General features: G+C 37.9%; 1 protein-coding gene across 6 annotated transcripts in view; it reads right to left on the reverse strand.

Moving 5' to 3' along the window:
- LOC127806944 (uncharacterized) overlaps nt 1-27,747 on the reverse strand; it is a 60,132-nt gene that overhangs the window by 11,035 nt on the left and 21,350 nt on the right. Inside the window, exons 7-10 of one of the 6 annotated variants that reach the window (XR_008024537.1) lie at nt 17,051-17,254; nt 10,130-10,333; nt 8,742-8,972; nt 135-276 (exon numbers count right to left, since the gene is read on the reverse strand). Coding sequence is in view for 4 of the 6 variants with exons in the window: in XM_052344569.1 (XP_052200529.1) it covers nt 127-276; nt 10,130-10,333; nt 17,051-17,254 (558 nt within the window). In the remaining 2 variants the exon portion in view is untranslated. Of the gene's footprint in view, nt 1-126; nt 277-1,351; nt 1,447-8,741; nt 8,973-10,124; nt 10,334-17,050; nt 17,255-19,267; nt 23,390-27,747 lie in introns of those variants that run through there. The other 5 variants (XM_052344570.1, XM_052344571.1, XM_052344569.1 and 2 more) reach the window with 5 other exon arrangements.

The raw sequence follows: 27,747 nt of genomic DNA on the forward strand, positions 1-27,747 counted from the left end.
AAGTCAACTGATACAAGTAGTACAGCTTCCCCCCAACATGCATAGAATAAATACAAAATACAAAAGAAAGCTACGCTTTGTTCAGTACTAAAGGTAACAACAAACATATGTGGAATAGTTTATTACCTCCATCACTGTGATTAATGGATAACATCTTTGAGCTTGGTACTGCCTCCCAAAGAAGACTGAAATGATGGATGACAACCATGAAATCAAACTACAATGCTCAACTAAATAGAGAGCCATCCTATTTTGTTTAACACATTTCTTTACCACCTGCCATGGAAAAAATTAGAACATTTTTAACTCTTTGTAAGAAGAGACTTGGAAAGCAGTGCTATCCTCAGTTGCAATCTAATGAAACGAATTCTTTCCAGCATTTGGCAGATAAAAAGCATAATTGAGAAACAAGTTATGAAAGAGTGTGCAACCTTACTTGGTGTATTACCTTTGCAGAAAAACCTTAGGAATAAAATAAAAATAAAAAAAGAAGATAAAAATTCTTGATACAACCCAAAAATAGGGAGAAAGAGGGGAGGGAAATTTCTCAGAGATCTTGTTCCTAAGGTCCAGCTAAAGAACTTACAGGGAGGTTTTCCAACAAGGATATTTTTGCTGTGTCCAAGCATGCATGCAGCACTAACCTAATAAACAAGTGACCCCTAAACAAGGATCAATTTTCATTTGATGTGTTGTCTCAGCCAGTTAATGTTTTGGAACAATTCAGAAACACAAGGAAAATGACCAAAGAATTGCAAAAACAAGAAAATGCTTGGAAACAGAAACTCTTATCTGTATAAATAATTATACAACTATTTGATTAATTAATTGAACATGTTGCGCCCTCCACATTTGCTTGTATATAAAGGGCGTAATAAACAGTTTGTTAGTAAAGTTACACATTAAATTTATGGCCAAACTAACTTATTTTATTTATCATATTTTTTACTATCCATAAGTTCCCACCAAATAAAAACAAACACGTGCCTTATTTTTTATGTTTAGTTGCAGGAGGTGATGTAGAACCAACAGATCAATGAAAAATTCAGAAGAAGGATCACTCCAGTGGAGAATATCAAATCAATATCAAAGCTGTTCTCAAAATATAAAGGCCACTAATCAAATTCTAGTTAGGACTCTAATGGAACATAATAACTAAAAGATTAATTCAGACATGAACAAAATAAATAAATAAAAACTAGCCCAGAAAATTAGTTAGATTTTATGGAAAGTTCTACAGATGAAGCCAGCGACTCAGAATTAAATGGATGGGATCCCACTGGTTCAAAAAGTTCCTTTGTTCTTGTCTTCTAGGAACTTGGCTAGGTTGGGAAGAAGTTCTGCTGGGTACCTTGAATCTGAATATTTGGGTCAACACAAAATGGGGAGTAGCTACTGCTGTTGATGATGTGAAGGACCTCTGTGGTCCCCAGCTGTCTCCCGTCCCTGAATAGGTTGATTGAATCAAACTCAATAATATGGTTTTTGGGAATGCCAAATTCAGCTTGTTCTAATCAAACAGTAATGAAAAGCTAAGCGAGAGACAAAACTTATTGTTAGAGTAACTCACAGCTCTCCACTTATTTTCTCAACTCAACCAGCTCACTTATCAAACCCAAGAACACACTGATAATAGAAATGCATAAAGGAAACACCACAAAAACAGAAACACACACACGAAACAGCAAGATTTATCCTGGTTTGGTCTTGAAATCCAAGACCTACATCCAGACTGCTAGGCACCAATGAAATCCACTATCTTGAAACACCCAAGGGATGATTACAACAAGAACTTAACCCCTCCCGCCCATATACACTGAAAGCTATAGGGAAACTAGGGAATACAAGCTACAAACCAGCCACTCCCTACCTCTTGCACTCAATCCTCAAATCAAGACAGAAAACCGGAAGCTATACTTCTCGAATACAGGTGCACTTAGACTTCTCTCTCTTTATTCCTATCCACGACCCCTATTTATAGGATATAGGGGTGCTGAGCACAAGATAGAAAGATAAAAACTAACTAACCAACCGCCTAACTGAATAACTAATCCAAAAGACAGCTGCCTCCTTCTAGAAACAAACCTTCTAGAGGAGCAATTAATTCTAACGATAAAACAGGAAAGATAATATGCAGCAATACAAAGATACATGATTTACATTTAATCTAATCTAATACAAATGTCACAACACTTATTAATTAGGGGCTTGGGCCTTCTACCTCATCTTTGGAATTTGAAGGAATTGCAGTGGTCATATTCAGGCAAATGAGCCACAGTGAACAGAAAATGTCTCCAGTGGGTGACGATCCCAGTCCAGTGTGTTAACGAGCTGTTTCGGTCATCAGTAAAGGTCAGAACCTATTTGACATCCCTCTTTGGGTCAAGAAAGGTCAAAGCTTTTGATCAGACCTAATCTTTTTGGTCAGAGCAAGTAAAGGCAGAAGGAAGCTATGCTAGACACGGAGATCTTGAAGGCAAGTGGCTGTCAGGCTCTCAAGATCTTGGTTGGAGACTTGGAGGGTTGAACAGTTCTCGTTGGTGAGTGCTCCATACAATTAGGCAGTCACTCATTACTGAATGAGGAATTTGTGAGTTTGGAAAGGTTGAAATTTTGAGTTTCAACTAAAATTGGAGAACAGGAAGTGGGGGCTAGGTTGGATGTTTCGGGTTGGAGTTGGACAAAGGCATGCTCATGCCCACTTCCAAGGGGCCCAACTCTCTTAGGTCTACTAATTGACACCCCCATTACCAATCTGCCCCATCCAAAAAAGACAGAGGGGCCTTTTTCTAAGGGTCCAAGGTGTTTCGTAATGAAAAGCCCAGAAAAGGAAACGTCTATACTGGGCAGGACTGAACACTTATAGTTTCTGGTCCTACCAGAATAAGCGTAGCCTTTCAGTTTTGTGCAGGAAGTTTTCTTCTCAGGTGATAGCTAGTTCCACTTGCTCCAACCAGCCTAATTCTTGCGGTCTATGCTAGGTCAATTAGGCTCAACAAAGCACTTAGGGCGGAAGTTGTAACATGGGAAAACCACAGAAACACAACGTCCCCAATGTGCTCCACTGGCACCAAAGATAAAGAATTGGAGATAGAAAGAAAGATTTTATTGGTGTAATCCTCCTCCTGAAGCGGTGGACTGCTGTTGTTGCATCCAGCTTCACTTTTCTTGCAGCGGTTAGCCCTTCTTCAGTTGGTCCGTCTGTGTGGGAAAGCCATTTGGGGAAAGCGCTCAGCAGGAGAGACTCCTTTTCTCTACAATCTACTAAATTGCATCAGGCTTCTAAGCCGTTGCAGCAAGGCACCAAGGCAAGGCTTCCTGATTTTTTTGTCCATCTTGTTTCCAGCCAGACACTATAGGTTTTTTTGGATCCACCTGTCTGCACCCTTCTCAGTTCATTTTCAGGGAGATGAGTTTGTCAAAGCCTCACCTAATCTCTGAGGTCCAGCTGTGCAGTGGGTTCCAACAGCTCTAGCCTCAAGCACAAAGTTTTTCCCTTTATACCAGTTGCCTGAAAGCCTGAATTATATTCTAGTTCCAACTTAAGGGTGCCAGCCCCCGCTAGTAGCTATAAGCCAGGCTAGGGAGCTTAAGAAATTAGGGTGTTTAACCAACTACAACTGGGGTCTAGTACTTCAGAAGGAAGGAAGAGGAGATTTTTTATCTTTGACTTTATGAAGATTCATCAGATCTCTTCTATGGTTAGGGATCTCCATGACTTGAATAAAAGGCTAGTTAATTAAGAATTTGATTAGCAAGCGGAAACTGTAAACAGGATATGTATTGTCTCCAAGAAACTAGGTTGGAGCCTGTGTCACTAGATGTGATTACAAGTCTATGGGGTGTGTATTGGGTTGATTTGAAATGCCTTTAAGTGGCAGGGAGTATTCTTATTTCCTGGGACCCTAGATTGATTCAAAATCTTGACCCTTCTTTAGCTTTTCTATCCTTGTCTCTTTAGGAATGCAGAAAAAAGTTTTACTTAGGTTTTCATTCTGGTTTATGGCCTATATAGTAGTGTGGAAGATCTAGTGAGAGACTTCTCTGATTTTATGGGCTACATTGCGCCCATGGATATTCCTCTAGAAGGTGGGCCCTACATGCGGATTAGGTCATCATTTAATCCCTCTGTCTTGTTTGGATTCTTTTTTTTCTCTTCTTCTTCTTCATATACTTGGAAAGGATTACTTCCCCGTTATCTTAAAGTCTTGTTTGCCTAGGATTGTGTGAGAACATACCCCGTTCTGTTTGAGGGTGGTGGCATTAGGTGGGCTGCTTTACCCTTTAAGTTCGAGAATATGTAGCTTAGCTCAAAGAAAAAATCTCAACACCCTCAAAAGCTCTGGTGAGTTTCTGTGTTTTATTGAAAATATTTGAATATAGGTTTCCCCTATTGTTCTATAACTAGGCTTTCAGATGTGAAATGAAGAAACAGAAAAGCACACAAGGAGAAAAATGAGAATGAGAGGTTCTGAAGAATGCCTCGATCAATGAATTAATCAAAATGAAATAAGGCATAGCTGAACTATTTATATCCAGCTATCATTGACAACAAACTAACTAACGGACTTAGCTACTTAACTAATCATTTACTAAATACAACAAACATAACTAATTACAGCAATTCACTATACTATTCAACATCAATTTCTTCAACATTCCCCCTCATATTAGACCTCCTGGCAGAGTTAGAACAAGCAAGCTTTGTCTTGTCAGAAAGTGATGTCACATGAGAATATATAGGAGATAATCTGAGCCCAAGTTTGTTACACAAAAATGACAACCTGTCCCTTGATAGTCCTTTGGCAAAGATGTCTTGTCACTTGATGTAGAGTAAGAACATACCAAATTTCAATCTCTCCATTTTTCACCTTTTCCCAAACAAAATGCACATCTATTTCAATATGCTTGGTACGTGAGTGAAACATTGGATTTTCTGCTATGCTCTTTGCTGCTAGGTTATCACACCATAAGACTAGAACATGGGCTAATGGATAACCCAATTCAAAAAACAAAGATTTTAACCACATAATTTCAATGACTCCTTGCGCTACTGCACGATACTCTGCCTCTCCCACAGAACAAGCCACCACGGACTGCTTCCTAGAGCTCCAAACCAACAAATTTTGGCCAAGAAATACACATAACCCACTGGTAGATCTCTTAGTTACTTTGCAACTAGCATGGTCTGCATCAGTGTAGACCATTAGGGACAATTCACTAGAGGTAGGTGCAAACAACAACCCTAGACCTATTGTGCCCTTGAGATATCGAAGCAATTGTTTACAAGCCATCCAATGTTGCACTTTAGGAGATGATAGGAATTGGCTCAATTTATTAACCACAAAAGCTATATCTAGTCGGGTATAGGTCAAGTATTGGAGAGAACCAATAATGGTCCTATAGAGTGATGGATCAAAAAAACTATCCCCTTCATCAGTTAATGAAAAATGCCCAAGTTCACTAGTGTCTCATAGGGCTTGCAGTCTTGCATTCCCACCTTTTTCAACAAATCCAATGTGTATTTGGATTGTGTAAGATACATACCACTAGCATCTCTATGAGCCTCAAAACCTAGAAAATAATTGATTGAACCTAAGGTTTTGAGCACAAAATAAGTGTCCAAATCACGAATACAGGCCTTAAGAGCAATAGGATCAGACCCCGTGACATGAATATCATCAACATACACCAATATGAACAATACAGCTTTAGTGGTTCTTTTAATGAACAAAGAAACATCTGAAACAGACCTGATAAAACCCCAATTTTGCAAAGTTGTCCTTAATTTGGTGTACCAAGCACTAGGTGCTTGTTTAAGACCATAGAGTAACTTTTTCAACTTACAAACATAGGAGGGAAATCTGGAATCAATAAAGCCCTCAAGCTGTGACATGTATACATTTTCAATTTGGTCCCCATTGAGAAATGCATTATTAACATCCACTTGTTGTATGTCCCAACCAAAGGTGACTGCCAAGGAAAATAAAACTCTAATGGTGGGAGCCTTAATAACAGGACTAACAATCTCCGCATAGTCTATTCCAAGGGTTCAAAGAAAACCCTTAGCTACCAAACAAGCCTTATGCTTGAGAATTGACCCATCAGATTTATACTTGACCCTAAAAACCCATTTGCAACCAATAAATTCTTATCAGATGAAAACAGAACTAAATCCCATGTATGATTGTGCTGTAATGCAAAGAATTCCTCCTTCATAGCCGTAATCCAATGAGGATCTAAGAGAGTTTCATGGACTAAATTAGGTTCTAGGGTACTAATTAATGCATGGGGAGAGATAGCAACAGACTGTTTGGACTTAAATCAAGTTACCATAGGATGAATAGGGTGCTGGAGCAAGTTTATGTTTAGGAATATGGGGCTGAATGGGCTGACAAGACTGCTGATTTAAAGAAACCTCTGAAGACATAATAGGAAAGGAAACAAAATCAGAAGATCAGAAGGTGATAAGGAAGGAACTAAAGACTATGCTACTCGAGGAACTTCAGAAGAAAGAGAAGGAAAGAAATGAAGGATAGAGATTGAAGGACCATGAGACTGAACTGCAGATGAGGAACAAGCTGAGGGTAAGAACAAGCTAGGATAGGGATACTCATCTCGATTAAATTTAACATGTCTAGAGACATATATTCTACCTAAAGGATGTAAACATTTATACCCCGCTTGAACATGGTTATAACCAAGAAACACACACTTGGAAGAATGAAAATCAAACTTGTGTCAATTATAAGGTCAAAGATAGGGAAAGCAAGAGCACCCAAAAGGTTGAAGGTCAATGTAGTTAGGCTATTTATGATAAAGTAACTCAAATGGAGAGCAAAATTTCAAGACAGCAGAAGGTAAAAGGTTTATGATGTAGACAGCTATTTGAAATGCTTCTACCCAAAATTTTAAAGGCATATGAGCATGGGCTAACAATGTAAGGCCCATCTCAGCTATATGTCAATGTTTTCTTTAAACAATACCATTTTGTTGGGGTGTATAATGACACGTAAAACAAGACTGAATGCCACAGGTCTAAAGGTAGGGCAAAAAGGCTTTAAATTCTCCCCCATTATCGGTTTGCAAGGCTTTTAGTTTTGAGTTGTATTGTAACTCAGCAAACTTATGAAATTTCACAAAAGTGGGTAAGGCATCAGACTTCAGTTTCAAGGGACATAGCCATGTGTATCTAATATAGGCATCAACAAAGATAAGATGATAACAATAAACTGCAGTAGAAGTAATAGGAGTTGGACCCCATACATCAGAATAAACCAATTTTAAACATTGTTTTGCTGTAATGGGACAATGAGCAAATGGAAGTTGGTGTAATTTGCCAATTTTACAAGAATCACAAAAGGAAATATTAGACTTGGAATAAGAAATATGAAGTTTATTCAAAACATGTTGTACTACATGAGATGCAGGTCGCCCTAATCTGGCATGCCACTACTGCCCAACATTACTTGTTTGGGCTACATATATGCTAGATGACAGATTTGGAGAGAACAAATATTATCTTGTACATTTATTTGAAGAAACAGGAAAAGTAGCAGCAACTTCCAAGGTCTTGAAAGAAGGAATAGCCTTGGACTCAGACACAACATGACCAAATGCTGGTACCAACTGATATAAGCCATCTTTAAGTGTTCCTCAGAGTAACACCAGCCCTAAGTCCTTGTCCTTAATCAAACAAGAAGTAGAATTAAACTTAGCAACAACATTATTATCCTTTTTGAGTTGAGATACACTAAGGAGACTCTTCTTCATATGAGAAACATAAGTATATTAGGTAAGAAAATAACAGGGCTAGGGTGAGTTTGAGCATGTAAATGAATAACACCAACATTGGAAATAGGTAATGTCTTACCATCGCCAACAACTTTATCAACGTCGTGATATGGAGAGGATAGAGAAAGATTGTCGAGGCTAGTGGTAATATGGTTAGTTGCTCCAAAATCAACAAACCAAGGAGATTCCCCACGAGATGAGGCTTGGGTTGAGTATCAATGGACTGAGGCAAATAACCACAAGAGGTAGGCCCTAAGTCAGCCATAAAAGCTTCATTAGATTCATTAAGACCGGCTAGAAAAACATGCGAATTTGATTGAAACTGAGAACCACCTCCACCTCTACCAAAATTTGAAAGATTTCGATTCTGACCAGAAACTTCTATCAAAGCAGTGGTAACATTTGTCTACAAAATGGCCAAGTTTACCACATAGCTGGCAATATACTCTCCTACCACCAAATCGACCTCGACTCCTGCCTCCTCTATTCAGATAACTACCCCCACGGGATACAAAATCTCCTCTATTATTAATATAGTCACTGCCAGATCTAGATCCGTAAGAGGCAACATTCACATTCATGGATAGTGAAACAGCATAATCAAAATTAACAGAAGAAAAGGCAGATGAATTCTTAGTGGCTAATCTTTGTTCATGCATTAACAAGAGATATTGAACTTTCTCTAAGTTTATCTCATCCATCTTATATGTAATAAGACTCACCACAATTTCATAATCATGATCAAGGCCATTCAAAATAGCTAACAACAAATCCTTGTCACCTAAGGGTTCACCAATAGTAGCTAGAGCATGTGCAATAGTTTTGATTCTCAAAATGTAATCATTAATATAAAAAGAGTTCTTCTTAACTGACCGTAGTTGTTGTTTTAATTGAAATGACTTAGCAACTGTCTACTACGAGTAGAGAGTCTCAAGAGAAGACCATACCTCCTCGGACGATTCGCAATGTATCACCTATGCAAGGACTTCCTTGTCCATCGTAGAAAAGAGTCATCCAAGAAGAAGTTGATCAGATCGAATCCAGGTTGTGTATGCTGGATTTACAATCGATGAATCAGATCCTCTTGCTTGCATATTTGGAGCATATTTAGGCGGAGGCGGAGATTTGTTAACGAATTGAAGCAAGTCAAAGGCTCTAATAGTAGCTAAGATTTGTGCCTTCCAAAACAGGTAATTACTGGTATTAAGTTTGATTGGGACAAAATTGAAAGATTTCGCAACTAAAGGAAAATCAAGTTACGAGTTAGAAGATAAAGAAGAGTTTGATCGAGGTAACAAGGAGGCACTTTAATCTTGATTAGATGCCATGAACATAGGTCAAAAGCTCTGATACCATGTAACTAGGGTTTCAAATGTGAAATGAAGAAACATAAAATCACACAAGGAGAAAAATGAGAATGAGAGGTCCTAAAGAATGCCTCGATCAATGAATTAATCAAAATGAAATAAGGCATAGCTTAACTATTTATATCCAGCTATCCTTGACAACAAACTAACTAACCGACTTAGCTACTTAACTAATCCTTTACTAAATACAACATAACTAATTATAGCAATTCATTATACTATTCAGCATCAATTTCTTCAACATGTTCCGTGTTAATATCCTAGGATATGAAGCATTTTGCCCATTTTGATCCATACAAAACAAAGTTATGCTTTATACAACAAAAGCGATAGAGCTCCCTACCCAACTGTGCATGTAAAAGAATTTGCATAGATCTATTCAACATCTTCAATATCAACCCAGCACAAAAGTTTTTAGGTTGTTCACGCTTCTCAACACCACACCACACCCAACCCCCCCCCCCCCCCCCCCCAAAAAAAAAAAAAAAAAAAAACTGGCAGCACTGCAAACATATATGGACAGGGTTTTTGAAAATTATTACAAGGGATGCAGAGTAGGTTCTGAAGGAGCATCAAAAGTTTGATCTCCACATTAGATTCCTTTTAGCTACTGCACTTATTAAATTGCTTCCGTTGGAATACAATAACCCCTCCATGCCCACCTTATATTTTGGTTATTCACATATATTCAGGTAACTAAAAAAGTATTGGCATTCTGGACTTCTGATTTTGTGTGTGTGTGTGTGAGTGGATATTTCTATGGGCATTCACATTTCTCATCTTAAGTGGGGACGACTTTATCAGGATAGTGAGATCCAACTGTGACCAATTAAATGAGATTGTGAATGGGGCTAGATAACCAACATTTACAGAAATGAAAGCAATTTGACAATAAGTTTACTCAACAAGGGGGAAGAAAAAAGAAAATGCAATCTGACAACAAATCTGAGAGACGAGGAATAAACAACCTGAAGGATCAGTCCCTTTGACTCATTATCAGAAAGCGGAGAAGCATAGAAAGCCAATAGGGTCTCTAGGATATCATTTCTGATATACACGTGAGCATCATCATCTGAATTTATCCCAGCATATAAGAGACGAAGTATCCACATTCTTTCTGTTCTAAAAGTATCGGAGCTGCTCCAGAATAGATCTTGAAACAAGGGTATACACTGAAATTCAAATTAGAAAATAAAATAAATACCAGCATAGATCCTCAGTCATGCAGCAAGAGCAAGAACTAAAGTAACTATTTTTTTAATTACCATATATGACATAATTGAAACTAAAATAGAAAGGTGATCTAGTTACCATGTATGGCACAGAATGTTAGGTAGTTATGTACCAACAGATAGAAAACACAAGCATATTTAAGTTGAGGATGTTATTATGTATGAGAGGCCATAAAATAAAAACCAGCATTAAAACAAAGTTACCTTGTTACCTGAAATAACATTAGAGTAATATCTACAGAAGATAAGATTAGCAAGACACATTAAGATGGTCTGGAAAGATGAGACAAAGAACAATAGACATACATGTTAGGAGAGTGGATGCAAGTGAAGGGTTTTGAAGCAAAAAAGGGGTAGAAGATCCGAAAAATGTCAGGACCCAGGGGTATAGTAATAGACAATAAATGAATTCATTTGTTTGTATCTGCTATTAATTGAACCGGTTGTACTTAGAAGTAGTTGCAGTTGTACCTATAAGGCAGCAGCCTTCAAGTTATAATTGGTTTGAATATTTGGCAGCTCTATCGGCGCCAAATCACTGTTATCTAGATCAGTATATAAGACTAATCCAGTATAATTCAGAGGCATGAATGAATACATTTGAAACATTTCTAATTTCCCTCCTTCAAATTCTCTTTCTCTCTCTCTCGATCTTTCTCTCACTCACGCCCTATTCTTCCAATTCTCCCTATTCTTCTTCTAATTTCCCCCCTCATTCTTCCAATTTCCTATCCAATCCCTAGGTACACAACAATTGGTATCAGAGCAGTCGCTCATCTGCTATAATTTCAATCGATCCTAGACATGAACACGAGGCAAAGTCGTTTACGAAAATAGTAGTAGCAAACAAGTTCGAGTGGTGATTTTCTTTCCGCATTTCAGATCTCAGTTGGAAAGAAACAAGGATTGATCGAAACCGAGATTCACTGGTGAATTTCGACGTTCAAGACAGAAGCAACCGAGCAATTTTTGGTTGAATCTCGAAATTTGATTCCGCAGCCCAAGGAGGAAATTGTTGTAGCAGGTTCAGCTTGAAGAGGAACAGCACTTGCAATTCGTCACTCCTAGAATTAGAGTCAAAGGCGAGTTAGGTTGCTAAAGGCGACTTTGAAAGACCGAGGGAATCACAGGAAGTTGATTCTTAGCAGATCGGTTGCCAGAGATTGCTACAGTGTGTGATCCAAATAGTCATTTGAATTCCGGAGTCGAGCCAGGGTCCTTCAGCCATTGGACGATGATTAGGTGTGGGTCGCGGCCATTGTAAGTCTTGATTGGTGGGGGTTGTTGTGTCATTTGTATTAGATTAGGATAAATGTGTAAACGAGAACATTGTATTGCAGCATTTGTATGTTATATTTGTTTGTTGTAAAGTTAGATGTATAATACTTCTAGAAGGACTGTTTTCTAGAAGGATGACTGACTAGTTAAGTTAGTTATTTCCGGTCAGTCGGTCAGTTAATTATCACCTTGTAAATCACGGCCCTATAGCTTATAAATAGGGATTGTGGGATAGGGGTATAATCATCAGTGTTGTGCGCTTCATTCCGAGAAGGGTTATTTTCGATTTCTATCTGTGTTTGGGATTGAGTGAGAGGTTGAGAGAAAGGCTGGGTATAGTCTTGTAATCTCGGAATTTTGCTAGCTTTCAGGGTATATGGGCTGGGTAGAATTAAGGTTCTCTTTGTAATCATCCTGAAGGGTTTTCAAGATAGTGGATTGGAGGTGCATTAGCAGTCTGGACGTAGGTCTCATTCTGAGACCGAACCAAGATAAATTTCTTCGTGTTCTTATTATTTCTTTTATTCCCTTGTGTGTTTCATATATTGGTTTTGTTCTCGAGTGTGAGAGTGATTAAGGTGAGCAATTGAGTTGAGGAAATCTGTGGAAGTGTTGTGTTCATCTCTAACAGCAGCGATTGCAACAATTCTCAGACTGTTGATTCTCCATTCCATCTCTGCAAAGTAGTTTTGGCTCGAAGTTGTAGGCAGATTCTGTTCGAAGAGACGGATTCCTCCGACTTCATTTGCTTATGACTTCCGACACCCTAGGCTGCTAATTTCCAAGTCAGAAGGCGTTTGAGGCGAGAGTAGGAGACTTTGGCAACAAGCGAGCCAGGAGGTGGAGTCGGACCTATTGCCTAGCAATTCATTTTGCTGGGGAAATTGAAGATTGTTGATCCATAGTGAAGCGGATCTTGAGCGATAGTTGATCCATAGTAACCGGCTGCAATAATTTTCAGAGATCAGCTTGGGTTAGGAAATTGTGAGTTGCAGTTGCTTTTAGTCCTGATTGAAAATCAATTACAGATAAGAGAAAACACCAATTGCAAATCAAAGGAGGAGGATCGAGTTACAGAAGGAGTTTCAGGAAGCAACTGTAGGATTGATCGAATAACTAAGTCGATCAAGTGCAAGTGGGGTGAGCTGCAGGTGGAGCGAACTGAATTTAGGCAAATTCAATTTCACTGATTCCGACGGAGAAAGTTTGGAATTGAGTTTGTAGGCGTTTGCAACAATCGCTTCTCAATTCTGGTGGTTAATATCGACCATTTGATCCTCTGTAGAATCATCTAGAGTTGTTCCTTGGCCGGCGATCCCATCAGTGATTTGAATTCTAATGGTGGATGACATCAAGGTGAAACCAAGAGGATCTCAACTGTAGCAAGTAACAACAATGATGATGGAGAGGCAGATCCATGTTGGATATGTAGAATCGGCAATGGATAGGAAGTTAGACAGTGTTGCGGGTTTGCTACGAGAGGAGATCAATCACAGGCGTGAAATTATAAATGAATTCAGAAATTAGATGAGGGACCAGTACATGATAATGTTCGCCAGACAAAATCAGGTTACATTACCTGCTTGTTTGCTTTCCAGAAATTATTCTGATCCAATTATTATAGAGAAGCTACCAAATCCTATGAATAATCCTTATTCTCCTCATGAGTTCCTGGAAATGAAGCCGCCTAAGGAGAAGTCAAGATTGTGGAAGACCGATTCACTGCTTGCTTTAGATTTTGGGCAGAAGAAGAAGTATTCCAATTTTAGCAGCAATGACAAGAAGGATGACTGCAATATCGAGAATAATTTTGGCAGTGAAAGGCTTTATCTAAAGGGAAACTATGACGATCGGGTGGTTAGGATAGCAGACCCAAAGGGGCCATCTAATCCCTTTGAAAAAGAAGTCCGTGTAGAGGAATATTCCAGCAAACAAAACGAAATAGATGTGGTTGAATTGTCTACATGAAATCAAGAGGTTTTAACTGAAAAATCAGTCGATATTAAGAAAGTTGGTGCTGGAGTCCTTTAGCAGGATTCTGATTTATAAGGATTTGAGGAACCAACTAACGTGAATCTGTCAATGGTAACTCAAGATTTCGGAGATGAAAGGAGGGTGGATAAGAAGATCGGTGTAGACCACATTTTACAAGGGCGGGAGGCTAATGATTTGGTTGAAAAACAAGCTATTAATCATAATGGGGACAGGAACTGCTGTGAAGATGGCTTCCATGCAGCTGATATTTCGATCAGGGATATTGTTCCATTGGATAATCTAATTATAAATCATGTCTAGGATGAAGGTAGTGATGGAGGCCTGGTTTCAGCCATTAAGGAACATGTGGGACTTTCTCATCACTTCCTATGCAATCAGTATGTCCGGACAAGAAGGGCAAGGAAATTTGAGTCCCTTACTATTGCTGGAAATGGTATGTTTGGAGGTATGTCCTCAGCTGAGATATCTTCTAATGTGGTGAAGGTGTGTGGATTTGATAAGGAAGTATGGGGACAACTTGTAATTGAAGGATAGCTACCAAAAAGAATTGATTCAAGCTGTATGGTCGAATATGAGGTTTTGCATAAGTTGGACAATGCCAATTCTTAAGGAGGGTTACAGTGTTTTGTACTGATAAAGCAAAATACTATTTTGGAAATGCAAGAGAGCATGGCTTCAGCAAATAAATTCCTAACAAGATTTCAGCTAAGGGAAAGGGCTAAGGAAGCCAAGAGTTTTGCAGTGGAGAACAAAGCTCTTGCTACTCTGTTTGTTCTAGCTACAGCCAGCCGCTTAGGATTTCTGTCACCTCTGCTGAAGGGAGGATTGAGGATTAGAATTTGTGCTGCAGCAACTCCTAGATCTAGCATTCCTACATTGCTACATTTAAAGATGATTGCGGATATTGTTACAAATGAGAATAGCAGTGGGCTTGTTTGGAATATATTAACTGTAGCTATGGAGGTGTGTCTGTCGTCCCTACTTATATTAGATGGTGATGAGTTATTAAAGGAAGTCATAGGCATAGTTAGCCATTTCTCTTGACTCCAAACTGCCAACGTCAAAGGAGCAGTGATGGGAAAAATCAGTATGAACAGCAGTCAACATGTTTCAACTGCTCACTACGACAACCAACGAGTGGTTGCTTTGGGTTTTGTTTCAACCAATGAGTCCAAGAGAGCTATGGACAATGTGAAAAAGCATATTGGCAGCAGTGGAAGGGGGGCATTTCTTAGAGACAAGAAATATTTTAAGGCAGGAGAAATGTCAGGACCTAGGGGTATAGTAGTAATAGACAAGAAATGAATTCCTTTATTTGTATCTACTATTAGTTTGGATTGAACTGGTTGTACCTAGATGTAGTTGCAGTTGTAACTTGAAGGCAGCAGCCTTCAAGTTATAATTGGTTTGAATATTTGGCAGCCCTATTGGCGCCAAATCACTGCTATCTGGATCAGTATATAAGACTAATCCAGCATAATTCAGAGACATGAATGAATATATTTGAAACATTTCTGATTTCCTTCCTCCAAATTCTCTCTCTCTCTGTTGATCTTTCTCTCACTCACACCCTGTTCTTCCGATTCTCCCTATTCTTCTTTCAATTTTCCCCCTCATTCTTCCAATTTCCTACCCAATCCCTAGGTACATGACAAAAAATTTGTTGAGAAACTCTAGCATGACATAGGATATAATGGCTTACAAAAAAAAGGCCATGGATAGCGATGAATGGTGAGCTAAAATGTCATGACCCAATCCCACATCAGTATTCCATGGAGGAGGTCTCAAATATATTACTTGGTCCAATGAACCTATAAGTTACCTCTAATCGATATTATTGTGCAAGGACCCCTGGTGTTGCAAATGGTATTAAAGCCAACCGAAGACCACTGCCAAGTGGTTGCGGGCCAAGAGAAATGCTTAGATATATGGGACTTATAGACTGGGAAAGAAGCCAAGAATTAAAAGAGGGGAGTTTGTCATTACTCAATTCAACATTGGCCGTCTACTGGTAGGTCTTCAAATATTATTTGGTCATTTGAACCCATAAGTCATGTTCAGCTAGCACTTTTGATTGAAATGTGGGTGATTATTATGTGATATGTATAGAAAATTATTTGCATGTGATTATGAAATGTTTTAACATGATATTAGATGTTCTCAATCTTTACTTGATATATATATATATATATGTCATGATATCATGCAAGCACATCGAGAACAGGGATTAAAAAGTTGTTATATTGAGAAAGGTGAAATGTTGAAGACATTAAGGCAATCAATTAGTTGTAGTTGTAGTTGTCTTTGTGTTGTTTATCATTCTGTACATTGTGGTTTGTAATTAGCTGAATGTATTATTAGGCTGTGGTTTCAGTTGTAGAGGATCGCTAGCTACTTATGTTTGTAATTGCGGTAGTCAAGGCTATATATAAGGTAGCCTTTCTATTGTAATTGTATTGAGAATTATTCTGATCTTCTCAATCTAAGTTTGGATGAGGTTCTATTTTCTCTCTTGCGTTTTCTCTCAATCTTTCATTCGCATTCTGTTTCATGAAAAAAGTTTATTGTCTTAGCATGTGGTTATGAGACCATTGTGGGAAGACTGGAGGATAGGTCCAAGCATTGTATGTGACCAAATGATGATTTTGACAGCTAGAATCTGACTACTTGTGTAGCACAAAAAAGATTGGCCAAGCATGTTCCCAGTGATTCCACTGGGTACTTCCAAGATAAAACCTAGGTATGATCCCTTGCCCCTCATAGATTGTGGCTCCACAAGTTAGAGAAATGCCCACTGAGATGGTTATATTATTGATGATTGATTATATTGATTGATGGTTCCCTTGAGTATTTGTGTTCTATAAATAGAAATGGATATATGCTACATCATTTTTGCTACACCATGTCACGTGTTTATCATTGTTGAAATATATTGATGCATTGGGAATATTTAGACATGAAACCACTTTTTATGATATACATAGAAAAATGCAATATTTTGGATACGAGCTAATACATGTAGATTACCTATCAGTAAGCTGTGAGCTCAAAAACACACCTAACAATTTCAGGCATCTACCAAAGAGGGGCTGAGACAAAAAAATCTATGCCAGTCAACCACACCTAGTGGGAAGAGATTAAGGCTTGGTGTTGGTATAGGGTTTTTCAATATAACTTGTACAAAAGGGCAAGCAGTACACAAGGCTCTTAACATCACAATATCTACAGGTTGGATGTATGCAACCATGCTGTTGCATTAAAAAAATACTACTTCTACAGTTTGAATCCATGAAAAAATAAAATAACAAAATCTTGACAATGCTGAGTGATAAATTATAAAAAGAAAATATTAACAGACAGTTCTTGTGGTTGAGAAATGCACACCTTTATATTCACCCTTGGAGATCGCACTAAAAACCTACTTATAGTTGAAAAATGATTATGTGAAGGATCCAATAATATGAAAGAAGCTTCTGCAGCAAATATGGTGATGAAGGAAGGAATCCTCTGCCATGGCTGTTCTATACCATTTTGCAAATATGTCAACAACAGCCGAAGTCGAATTATATCCTTCCTCTTCTGACACTTCTGTAACAACAATAATATTACAAAAGAGTTTAAAAGTTTTAGTGGCAAAGAACTAGCCAACGTCGAAAGGATAAGAGAAAATGAAGCATAGTAGAGAACTCAAGAGGTAAATCTGACACAAACGTAATGCATATTATGAACAAAAAGGTATTACCATATTATGCTCCCTAGATAATGGGGAAAAAAAATCAAAGCACTTCAGCATGTCAACTAGTGTCAACTAGAGATCCAGTAACACAAAGAGAGAGAATAAAAATAAGAATCTTTTCTAACTTAGTTCAACTTCAGAAGAAATAAATTTACAAACGTTTTCCACTGATTGAGCACCACACACTTGAAGAACAAAGTAGGCATGATCATGAACCAGGAGCAGTAAACATCTTTTGCAAGTCATTGGCCAGAAAACATGGTCTTTTTAGACTTTGTATCTTGCTAAAACTAAATCTAACTTAAGAAGTATACAACAACAAGAAGAAGCCTTGACCTCCCTACATGGGGCTGACTACACAAATCCTAGACATCTAACCATTTCTATCCATGACAATATCCTCTGTCAGATCATTATATCTCATATCATGGTCAAGGGTTTCCCACCAAGTTTACTTTAGGCTTCTCCTCCTTTTGTAACAAACTTCGTCCATTTCATCCGCTTGCCTTACAAGTACGTCTATTGGTGGTCTTCTCTCATGTCCAAATCATCTTAATCTCATCTTTTGCATATCCACCACAACACTTTTTCAATTATACTCATATTTCACACATATTGGTACTTAACTACCTAACATTATAATCTCGTAACAAAAATAATCCTATAGACGTCCAATAAAATTTCCCTTTTTAGCTTTAAAGAGTTTTACAATCACATAAAATGATGGATGCACTTCTCCACTTTAACCAACATATCTTCATTCTGTGAGAATATCCTCTATATCACCCATTATTTTGAACAAGTGATTCAAGATATATAAATTGATCTTTTCTTGGGATAACTTGGTCTCCAAGCCTCAAAGCGACATCCTATTGCTTCTATTTTTACCAAAATAACATTCCACATATTCCGTTTTTGACCGATTTACCTTAAAACCTTTCCATTTTAAAGTGTTTTAAATTCACTTTTACTTTTCACACCTTCGTTTGTCTCATCATCCCAAAACAATATTGTGCGCAAATAGCATATACTACCATATTCCTTTTTAAGTTCATCCATCACAAGAGTTAAGAATAAGAGCCCAATATAGATCCATGAAGCAGTCCAATTATATTTAGAAAAGTTTTTACATCTCCTCCACCAGTCCTAACACATTTTTATTTGATGATACAAAACTTCTAGCTCAAGAAGTATAATATTTTATTTTTAATTCTATTTCTCTTGAAATGTAGGGGAAAGGGGAGTGCAACAAGGAGGGGGAGGGATTGGGGGGAAACCCTCACGTTGATAGAAATTAAGTTTGTTGAGAATTCATATCCTCTAGCTAGGGTTACAGGTATTTTACACTAAATTACTACAACTGATATTTACAAGTTAACTTGTACCTAGCTTAGATAACTTGTAAATATCAATTAGAGTAGTTTAGTATAAAATACCTATAACCCTAGCTCAGTGTAATGCAAGTAGTGTTTCCTCCAATCTCACTTTTCCCTCTCTTCTTTTCTCTCAGTTCTGTAGTCATTTTACATAGGATCAAAACCAATCGAGAGGTGAATTTGGAGAATTGGAGTAGAGTTGATGTGAAATCAAGCATCAAATTTGTCTAGGTTAAATTGTGATATGCATCCTCTTGTGACATTATTCAGCAAAACGGGTGGCTGAGCGTAAAAATTGTCATCTTCTTGAGACTGCTCGTACTCTTTTACTCCATATGCATGTTACTTTTATTTTATGGGATGCTGCCATCTTAACCTCCTGTCATTTGATTAACCAAATGCCCTCCTACTGTTCTTCAAGGTGGTTTTTCTCATCCAAAGGAACCTTTGTACCCTCTTCCACTTTGCATGTTTGGATCCACTTGATTTGTTCATCTCCTTTCCAGATCAAGATAAATTATCACCTTGATCTGTTAAATGCGTCTTCTTGGGATACTAACGCCTTCAAAAGGGATACAAAGGTTTCTCTTTATATCTTGATAGTTATTTTACTCTCTTCTGATGTGCCTTCCTTTGAGTCCACTCTTTTCTTTGTTTCTACTTCATCTCTTGATGAGGTACTTCCTGTTCCTGTACATTTCGTACTGCAGGTTCAGTTTCTGCTGCTCCTATATCTACTCATCCTCTTTTGACTTATCAGCGTTGTCATCGTCCTATATCAGCTTCTTTAATTGTAGATCCAGCTTCTATTGTTGTCCCTTGAACTTCAGATCCTCCAGACTCTTTACCTGCTACTGCAGGTTCAGATTCTCTTTCTGCTGTTAGGGAACGAATCAAGCGATAAAGAAAACTTGGAACAAAATCACACATAAGACCGAATTTACGTGGTTCAGCAAAGAATGCTTACGTCCATGGCCACACTAGGTGTTTTCCACTATTTGAGAATGTTATAAATAAAGAATTATATCCACAAGGTTTCAAGAGCAAGCACCCGCAAACAGTGCTTCCCCCTTGACCGCTGCCAGCTAACCGGACAGTGTCTGTACCGGCTTTACGTAAGTGTCATAAATTGAATCAGGCTCCACATCTCCAACATCAGTACCTGCCAGTCCAGCTCATATTGATGATGCTGTCCCTTCCCATGGTGCCCATTACTCCTTCAGCAACTGGTCCTATTCAACATCCCCTTCGTTGAGGTACACTTTCAACTCGAAATCCTTATCCCATTTACACTTGTTTGAGCTATCATAGCTTATCTTCTACATATTGTGCATTTGTTTCAGCTCTTTCTTCTAGTTCTATCCCTAAAACATATGCAAAAGCTCTTGCTCATCCTGGCTGGTCCTGTGATATGGATGAGGAGATGTTGGCTTTACTTGCTAATGGGAATTGGGATTTAGTTCCACTTCCTCCAGGGAAACCCTTGGTTGGCTGTCACTAGATTTTATAGTTAAAGTTGGTCATGATGACTTTATTGTTGCTAGACTGGTTGCCAAGGGTTATACACAAATCTTTGGTCTAGACTATGGTGACACATTCTTTCTGGTAGCTAAGATTGCTTCAGTTCTCTTGTTATTTTCTATGGCTGCTATTAAACACTGGCCTCTTTGCCAACTTGATATTAAGAATGCTTTCTTCATGGAAACCTTCATGAAGAAGTTTATACAGAGCAACCTTCAAGGTTTGTTGCTCAGAGGGAGTCTGACCTAGTTTGTCACCTTAGAAAGTCATTATATGGCTTGCGACAGTCTCCTTGGTGTTGGTTCGGTCAGCCGTTTTAGTTCTATTCTTCAGTCCTTGAGTTTGACTAGAAATGAAGTTGATCAATCAGTTTTCTATAGCCATGCTTCTAGTGGTGTCATTTATTTAGTGGTGTATGTGGAAGATATTGTCATTATTGGAAATGGTGAGCAAGGGATTTCACAATTAACGATTCATCTCCATTCCCACATTCAAACTAAAGATCTAAGTCGACTGCAGTATTTCTTGAGTATTGAAGTTGCTCAATCTACCCATGGTATTTGTATATCCTAGCAGAAGTATGATCTTCATATCTTAGAGCAGGCAAGTATTGTAACACCTCGTTTTCCAGGCATATTATAATTTGGGACAATTCTGGAATAATAATTTTTTTTCTATTCAAAACTAATGCTAATCATATCATTCCTCATATCTATCCCAAATTTCCATTCATCTATCTCGAATAAGAATCATCATAAAGATCAAATACGGAAGTTAAGAATTGAACCTTAACATTAACCATAATATAAGGTTATACATCATCATTCTTCAAAACGTTAAGAATTCAAAATAGCAGAACTTAAATATATAGGCAACATAACACATATAACCATTACATCATGCACTTTTGCTAAATGCCATTACATGCCTCTTTCATCTTCGTTTCTGCTACAATCTCCATCTGGAAGGTTCGAATATTCTAGGGGCAAAGCTTAGGTTAAATGATGAATCATCTAAGTAAGGGTACAAAATTCATATTTCGTGCATGAATGCAATATGCAAAATGTCCTTTTCCTTTTCCTTTCGTTTGAGCAGGTCGTACTTTAATACTACTCCCTATTTTTACGGCTTTCTCAGCATGCCGAGGTGTATGGGTGTACCCTTGACAGAGCAGCGATGCCGGCCAATACTCTCAAATATATGCGATGCATGATCAACAATATTATCGTGAACATATGCACATTTTATCATAACATGTAAAAGCAATCTACATGACATTCACATCAAGGCATGACAACATGATAAAACCGTTTACATAAAACCAGATTTAGGGTCAGACCACTTACCTCGAACATATCTCAGAATTTCTTAATTCTCGTGACAAGCTTCTAACATACTCAATTCGAAACCTCAACATATCCTGGCCATCATATTTATTCAAGGATATCAATATTCTATTTTTCCTAATTTTCTCATAACTTTCTTCTATTTCTTCCTATTTTTCCTAAATAATTTTCCTCTATTTCCACACTAAATAATTCCTCAAACACTATCCCAATTTTTCCACTACCACAATTCGTAAAAATAATTTCTAAGAAAAACCACTCACCTTGACTCAGCCTCTCAAGCTTCCTCGGTATGAGTATTTTGATCTCGAAACGCGTGCCTGATCAATTTTTTAACTCCAAGCATGCTCCTCTAGTCCCAAATTAATTCCTAGAATTTTCTAGGATGTTTTAGAGATTTTTCCACATTTTTTCCTATTTTCCTCTCCTTTTCTTTTTTTTCTTTTCTTTTTCTTTTTCTTTTTCTTTTCTTTTTTCTTTCTCCCCTTCTTCTTCTTCCTTCTTCCTCCTTGCACCTACACGATCGCCATGCCCAATCGCCCCCACAGCTGCTCTACCATCTGCATCTGCCCTCGCCGACCGCCTCCAACCGCCACGCGACCATCGGCCACCTCCACTGCCCGCCCCTACTCGCCTTCTTCTGTGCTGCCATGGCTGCTGCTTGCGGCCATGGTTGTTGTCCGCCTGCTGCGGCCGATTCCAGCCACTAACTCGGCCACCAATCAAGCTAACTGGCCACCATCTCGACGCTAAGCTCGTTGCTGCTCTACTTTAGCCATCATTGACCATCGCTTGCTTCCTCTACCATTCTCGGCCATTGCTTGCTCTTGCCATTTCTCTCAACTTCTCCCTCTATTTATAGGCCACGTACCATCCCTCTCCTCATTGCCTTGCCCATCCCTCTTTGCGTGTAAAACTCCACTTGCAGCCATGACATTGCAGGGCATGGCTATGAAGTTGCAAAGACATGGCCTCACACATGCGAACAGATATATATATATATAACACTATATATTACATCAATATATATAGGAAATTACACATTTATGAAACAAAATGGAAACAGAAGTATGAAGATAGGGTAAAAAGGCAGATAGGGTAAAAAGGCTTTAAATTCGCCACCATTATCCATTTGAAAAGCTTTGAATTTAAACTGATATTGCAATTCAGCAAACTTATGAAAGGTTTTGAAAATGGATAAGGCTTTAGACTTTAATTTCATTGGATACAGCCAGGTATATCGAGTATAGGCATCAACAAAGATAATATAATACATATAACCCTCAACAGACAACATAGGAGCATGACCCCATAGATCCGAATAAACCAATTCCAAGAGATGATTTGCTATAATAGAACATTTTGCAAAGGATAATTGATGCAGTTTACCCAACTTGCATGAATCACAAAAGGATAAATCAGTAGAAGAATAAGGAATACTGATTTTATTTAGCACTTGTTTCAATACAGAGAAAGAAGGATGTCCCAGCCTAGCATGCCACTACTGACCAAGTCTATCAGTACAAGACACTGGCATGCTGAATTTATTACAATTTCCCTAACTACTATTACAACTTGCTAAACAGCAGACAGATGACAAAGAAGGCCTTGAAGATTATGAGGGAAAAATAGCAACAGGAGAGCTAGAAACAGCTGAAGATGCAGCATGAACAAATGTTGGATCCAGCCGATATAGACCATTTTTAAGAACTCCTTGAAGTAGCACCTTGCCCGAGACCTTGTCCTTAATCAAGCAAAAATTAGAATGAAATTCAGCAATGACATTATAATCATTGGTAAGCTGTAAAACACTCATTAAGTTCTTTTTTCATGCAAGGAATATGAAGAACTTGAGATAAAGAAAGAACAGAAGGAACATTAGTTTGTGTAAGGATATTACCAATTCCAATATTAGCAATAGAAAGAGCCTTACCATTTCCTACTGCTACTTTGTCACTTCCACCATAGGGAGTATGAAGAGAAAGGTCGTGAAGGCTTAGAGGTGATATGGTTTGTAGCACCAGAGTCTACACACCAAGAAGTATCACCGAGTTGATAAGATGATGAAGAAGAAGATGGATATTGCTCATTCAAAGGTGGAGAGGATAAACCATGATGAGTCTCGGGTGCAAACCCTAAGTTTTTAAAGAAAGATCCATCTCCATTACCCTCATGAGAAACTACAAAAGCCTAAGAACTGGATTCATTTCCACCTCTACCAAAGGATGGATGTTGAAAATTGCTATCAAATCTATGATAACATCAATCAGCTAAGTGTCCAGGTTTTCCACACAGTTGACGATAAAATCTCCTTCCAGAAAATCGGTCTCTGCCTCGACCTCCTCTAAAACCATTTCCTCGACCACCTCTATTTTGAAAATCACCTCCACTATTATTCACATTGCTATTTCTAGTCTGTTGTGAAGCATAATTAACATTCATAGCAACAGCAGAATCAAATTTATGAATTGTACTAGACATATTCATATTCTTTGCAGCTAACCTCTGTTCATGCATCATTAAGAGATACTAAACTTTCTCAAGATCAATCTCATTCATTTGATATGTAATTAAGCCAACAACTGTGTCATAATCCTCATCTAATCCATGCAAAACAATCATCAACAGATCTTGATCATTTAACGGTTCTCCAGTTGTTGCTAACGCATGATTAATAATTTTGATTCTTAGAACATAGTCAGTCACCGTCATGTCACCTTTCTTAATCGACCTAAGTTGTTGTTTCAGCTCAAAGGATCGAGCAACAGTTTGACGAGAAAACAGATTGTCAAGAGTAGTCCATACCTCTGCTGCAGATTCACAATGAATAACTTGACCGATTACCTCCTAATCAATAGTCGAAAATAGCCATCCTATGAGAAATTGATCTGACCGCATCCACTTGAGAAAACCAAGGTTGACAACTGGCTCAGTATCATCAGATTGAATGTATTTAGGCGGTAGATCCGTTTTGTTTATAAACGGCAGCAAATTAAAAGCCCTAATTGTAGCTAAGATATGTGCCTTCCAGTAGAGGTAATTGTTCGAATCAAGTTTTGTAGAAACAAAACTGAATGCTTTAGACACAAAAGAAAAATCCAACAAAGCGACAGAGGATAAGGTGGAAGAAGATGAGGTCGAATCATGAGAAGCCATGGACGCAAGTCGCGATGGCTCTGATACCATGAAACAAAATGAAAACAGAAGGTTCGTAAAGAAGTAGAACCTCGTCCAAACTGATTAAAGAAAATAAAATGATTCTCCACCCGTTACAATAGAAAGCCTATCGAATATATATAGCCTTAACTACTATGCCTACATATCATAACTAACTAACAATCCTCTAGAACCGAAATCACAGTTTAATAATACAACCAGCCAAATACAAACACAGCATACAAGAAACAAATGTTATAAAGAACAAAGGCTACAATTGAGCTGCCTCATTCTCTTCAACAATTTAAACCCCAATTTCATCTCTATTTCACTTGGACAATTCTCTAATTGCAATTACACCCTCAAATATCAAATTAATTTGCATTACGATACTGAAAATCCACAATTAATAACCCAAGGTTTACTCGATAAGGACAATTTCGTCTCTGCGCCCACACGGAACCTTTGTTTCATCCCGAAACTACCTCAGGGTTGATCCTAACGTAAAATCGAAGCCCCCTCAGGGTTCTGTTGACTTCCCAGATGTTCCTTACAATCATTCGGTTTTTCAGCCTAAACCAAAACGGTACCGAAAATTGTCTCAATTCCTATTTCTTTTAATACCATAAATCCTATATCGGAACGCTCGTCAATACCCTATCATTTTCCTTGACATTTACACTCTAGGGTATTTCCTCCAGTCGATTCAACCGATTAGAATGCTTAAACTATATTCTAGATCCTTAAACTTGACTCTTCTAACATCACGAAATACGAGATATTTCGGTATATTGCTTATTTTGATTTGGGGTATTACAGGTATGATGGATTTTAAACCTATTGATACACCTATGTATCCAAATACAAAGTTGTTTCCTAGACCTTCCTTTTGTTGTTAGTGTGGTTAGCCAATTTTTGAACTCACCTTATGAGTCATTGGCATGCTTTGGTGCGCATCTTGCCGTATATCAAGAGCTCACCTAGTAAAGGTTTGTTATTTCAAGATAATGGTCATACACAAGTTATAGGTCATGTTGATTCTGATTGGGCTGGTTGTCCTTTTGACAAACACTTTACTTCAATTTATTATGTAATAATTGGAGGCAATTTGATTTCTTTTAAAGAGTAAGAAATAGCATGTTGTGGCTAGATCTAGTGCAGAGGCAGAATATTGGGCCATGGCACTAGTTACAAGTGAGTTGGTTTGGCTTAAACTTCTTAAGGAGATGTAGTTTGGAGATTCAGGGTCTATGCAGATCATGTGTGACAATCAGGCTGCTCTTCATATTGCCTCTAACCAAGTTTTTTATGAGAGAACCAAACATTATTGAAATAAACTGTCATTTTGTGCATGGAAAACTGGTTTCTTGTGGGATTACCACTAGCTTTGTGGGTACTAATGATCAGCTGACTAACCTGTTTCACTAAAGCACTTTAAGGTCAGGGGATTAACTACATTTGTACCAAGCTAGGCACATATGATATGTATACACCTGCTTGACAAGGAGTGTTGAGAATTCATATTAGTTTTGAACTTTTGATTGTATTAGGTGTTGTATATATTAGTTATACCTAGCTTAGATAACTCGTACATAGCAGTTATAGTAGTTTAGTACAAAATACCTGTAACCCTAGCTTAGTATAATGGAATTAGTTGTCCTTCAATCTCTCTTTTCCCTCTCTTCTTTTCCCTTGGTTTTGTATATCATTTCACAAAGGTGAAAAAGATAATTCCAGGCAGCACTATAAAATTATTGTATTATGCACTTAGATATTTTTTCATATATTGTGAACTTTTAAAACTTGATAAGGAGACTCAATGGCTATAAGTCTCTTAACACTTGTAAGGTTTGCCAGCACATGATCACCATTTAGTCAATTTTATTATGCAGGAAACTACAAAGTATGATGTAACCGATAAATACAATAGGTCCAATTTCATAGTGGGTTCCCTTTGGGAACCTGTGTGCTTCAATGATGCAGTCACCAATCAAAACCCGGTCCAAGGCCGAACCGATCAAATCGAAACAGTATCACCGGAATAGTAGCGCCAAAACAATATTTTAATACTTCATATGTTTTAGGATTTTGCTTGATTTAAGATTCTACTTCATGTTTCTACTTGATTTAAGATTTTATTTCATGTTTGATTAGGATTTATTTCTATTAGGATTCTAGTTGGATTTTGTTTACAAATATTAGATGGATTTGGATTAGCCAAACACTATAAATATGCCTAGGATCTAGAGTTTGTAATCAAGTTTTTCTCAATCAAATTTCAGCAACCTACTTGGGTTTTTTTAGCAAAACAGTCTTGTTTTTGCGTCTTCTTGAAAGCCAAACTTCGGCCATTGAAGTTTGTTCTTTCAAGGGTTTATTTGGTGTGTTTTTTTTACACAAGCGCTACACGCTGTGTCATTCAAGCCTCAAAAGTATTCCATGGGCAAGTGCCTTTTTTATCGTACATAGTAAGTTTGTGGTAAACTATCTTGAACTTATTTGATGGTATAGGAATGCATTTAGGTGAGTTTGTTGTCCTATACATAGGCCGAGACCATGGTCCAACAGCCATAGCTTCAATGTTTTTTCTACAACTAAATGTAGGTGATAGTTAAAGGGTAAAAATGGAACCCATGTGCACAAAGGCTCCTGCTGTTACAGGGTATAGGAAAATTAGATGCATGCGACCATTCACCAGCACACAAAGACAACTTGAGTGACGAAGTATAGATCTTATAAATTCCTTGTCATGCCATACTAATGTGTCAGCTACCCTTTGCACTCTAATGAACAACATATTCCATCCCTATCTTAACAAATTCTTAGTAGCATACTTGGTTAATAGAAGTATACAGTTACACTTTGGAGGAGCATGTCCTACACTTGATAAACAACATAGGACAAAGAGATTCTCCTTGCCGACCTCTAGGGGTACAATTGATGATA

The sequence above is a fragment of the Diospyros lotus genome, chromosome 7 (assembly GCF_014633365.1).
Source record: "Diospyros lotus cultivar Yz01 chromosome 7, ASM1463336v1, whole genome shotgun sequence".
Classification (NCBI taxonomy): domain Eukaryota; kingdom Viridiplantae; phylum Streptophyta; class Magnoliopsida; order Ericales; family Ebenaceae; genus Diospyros; species Diospyros lotus.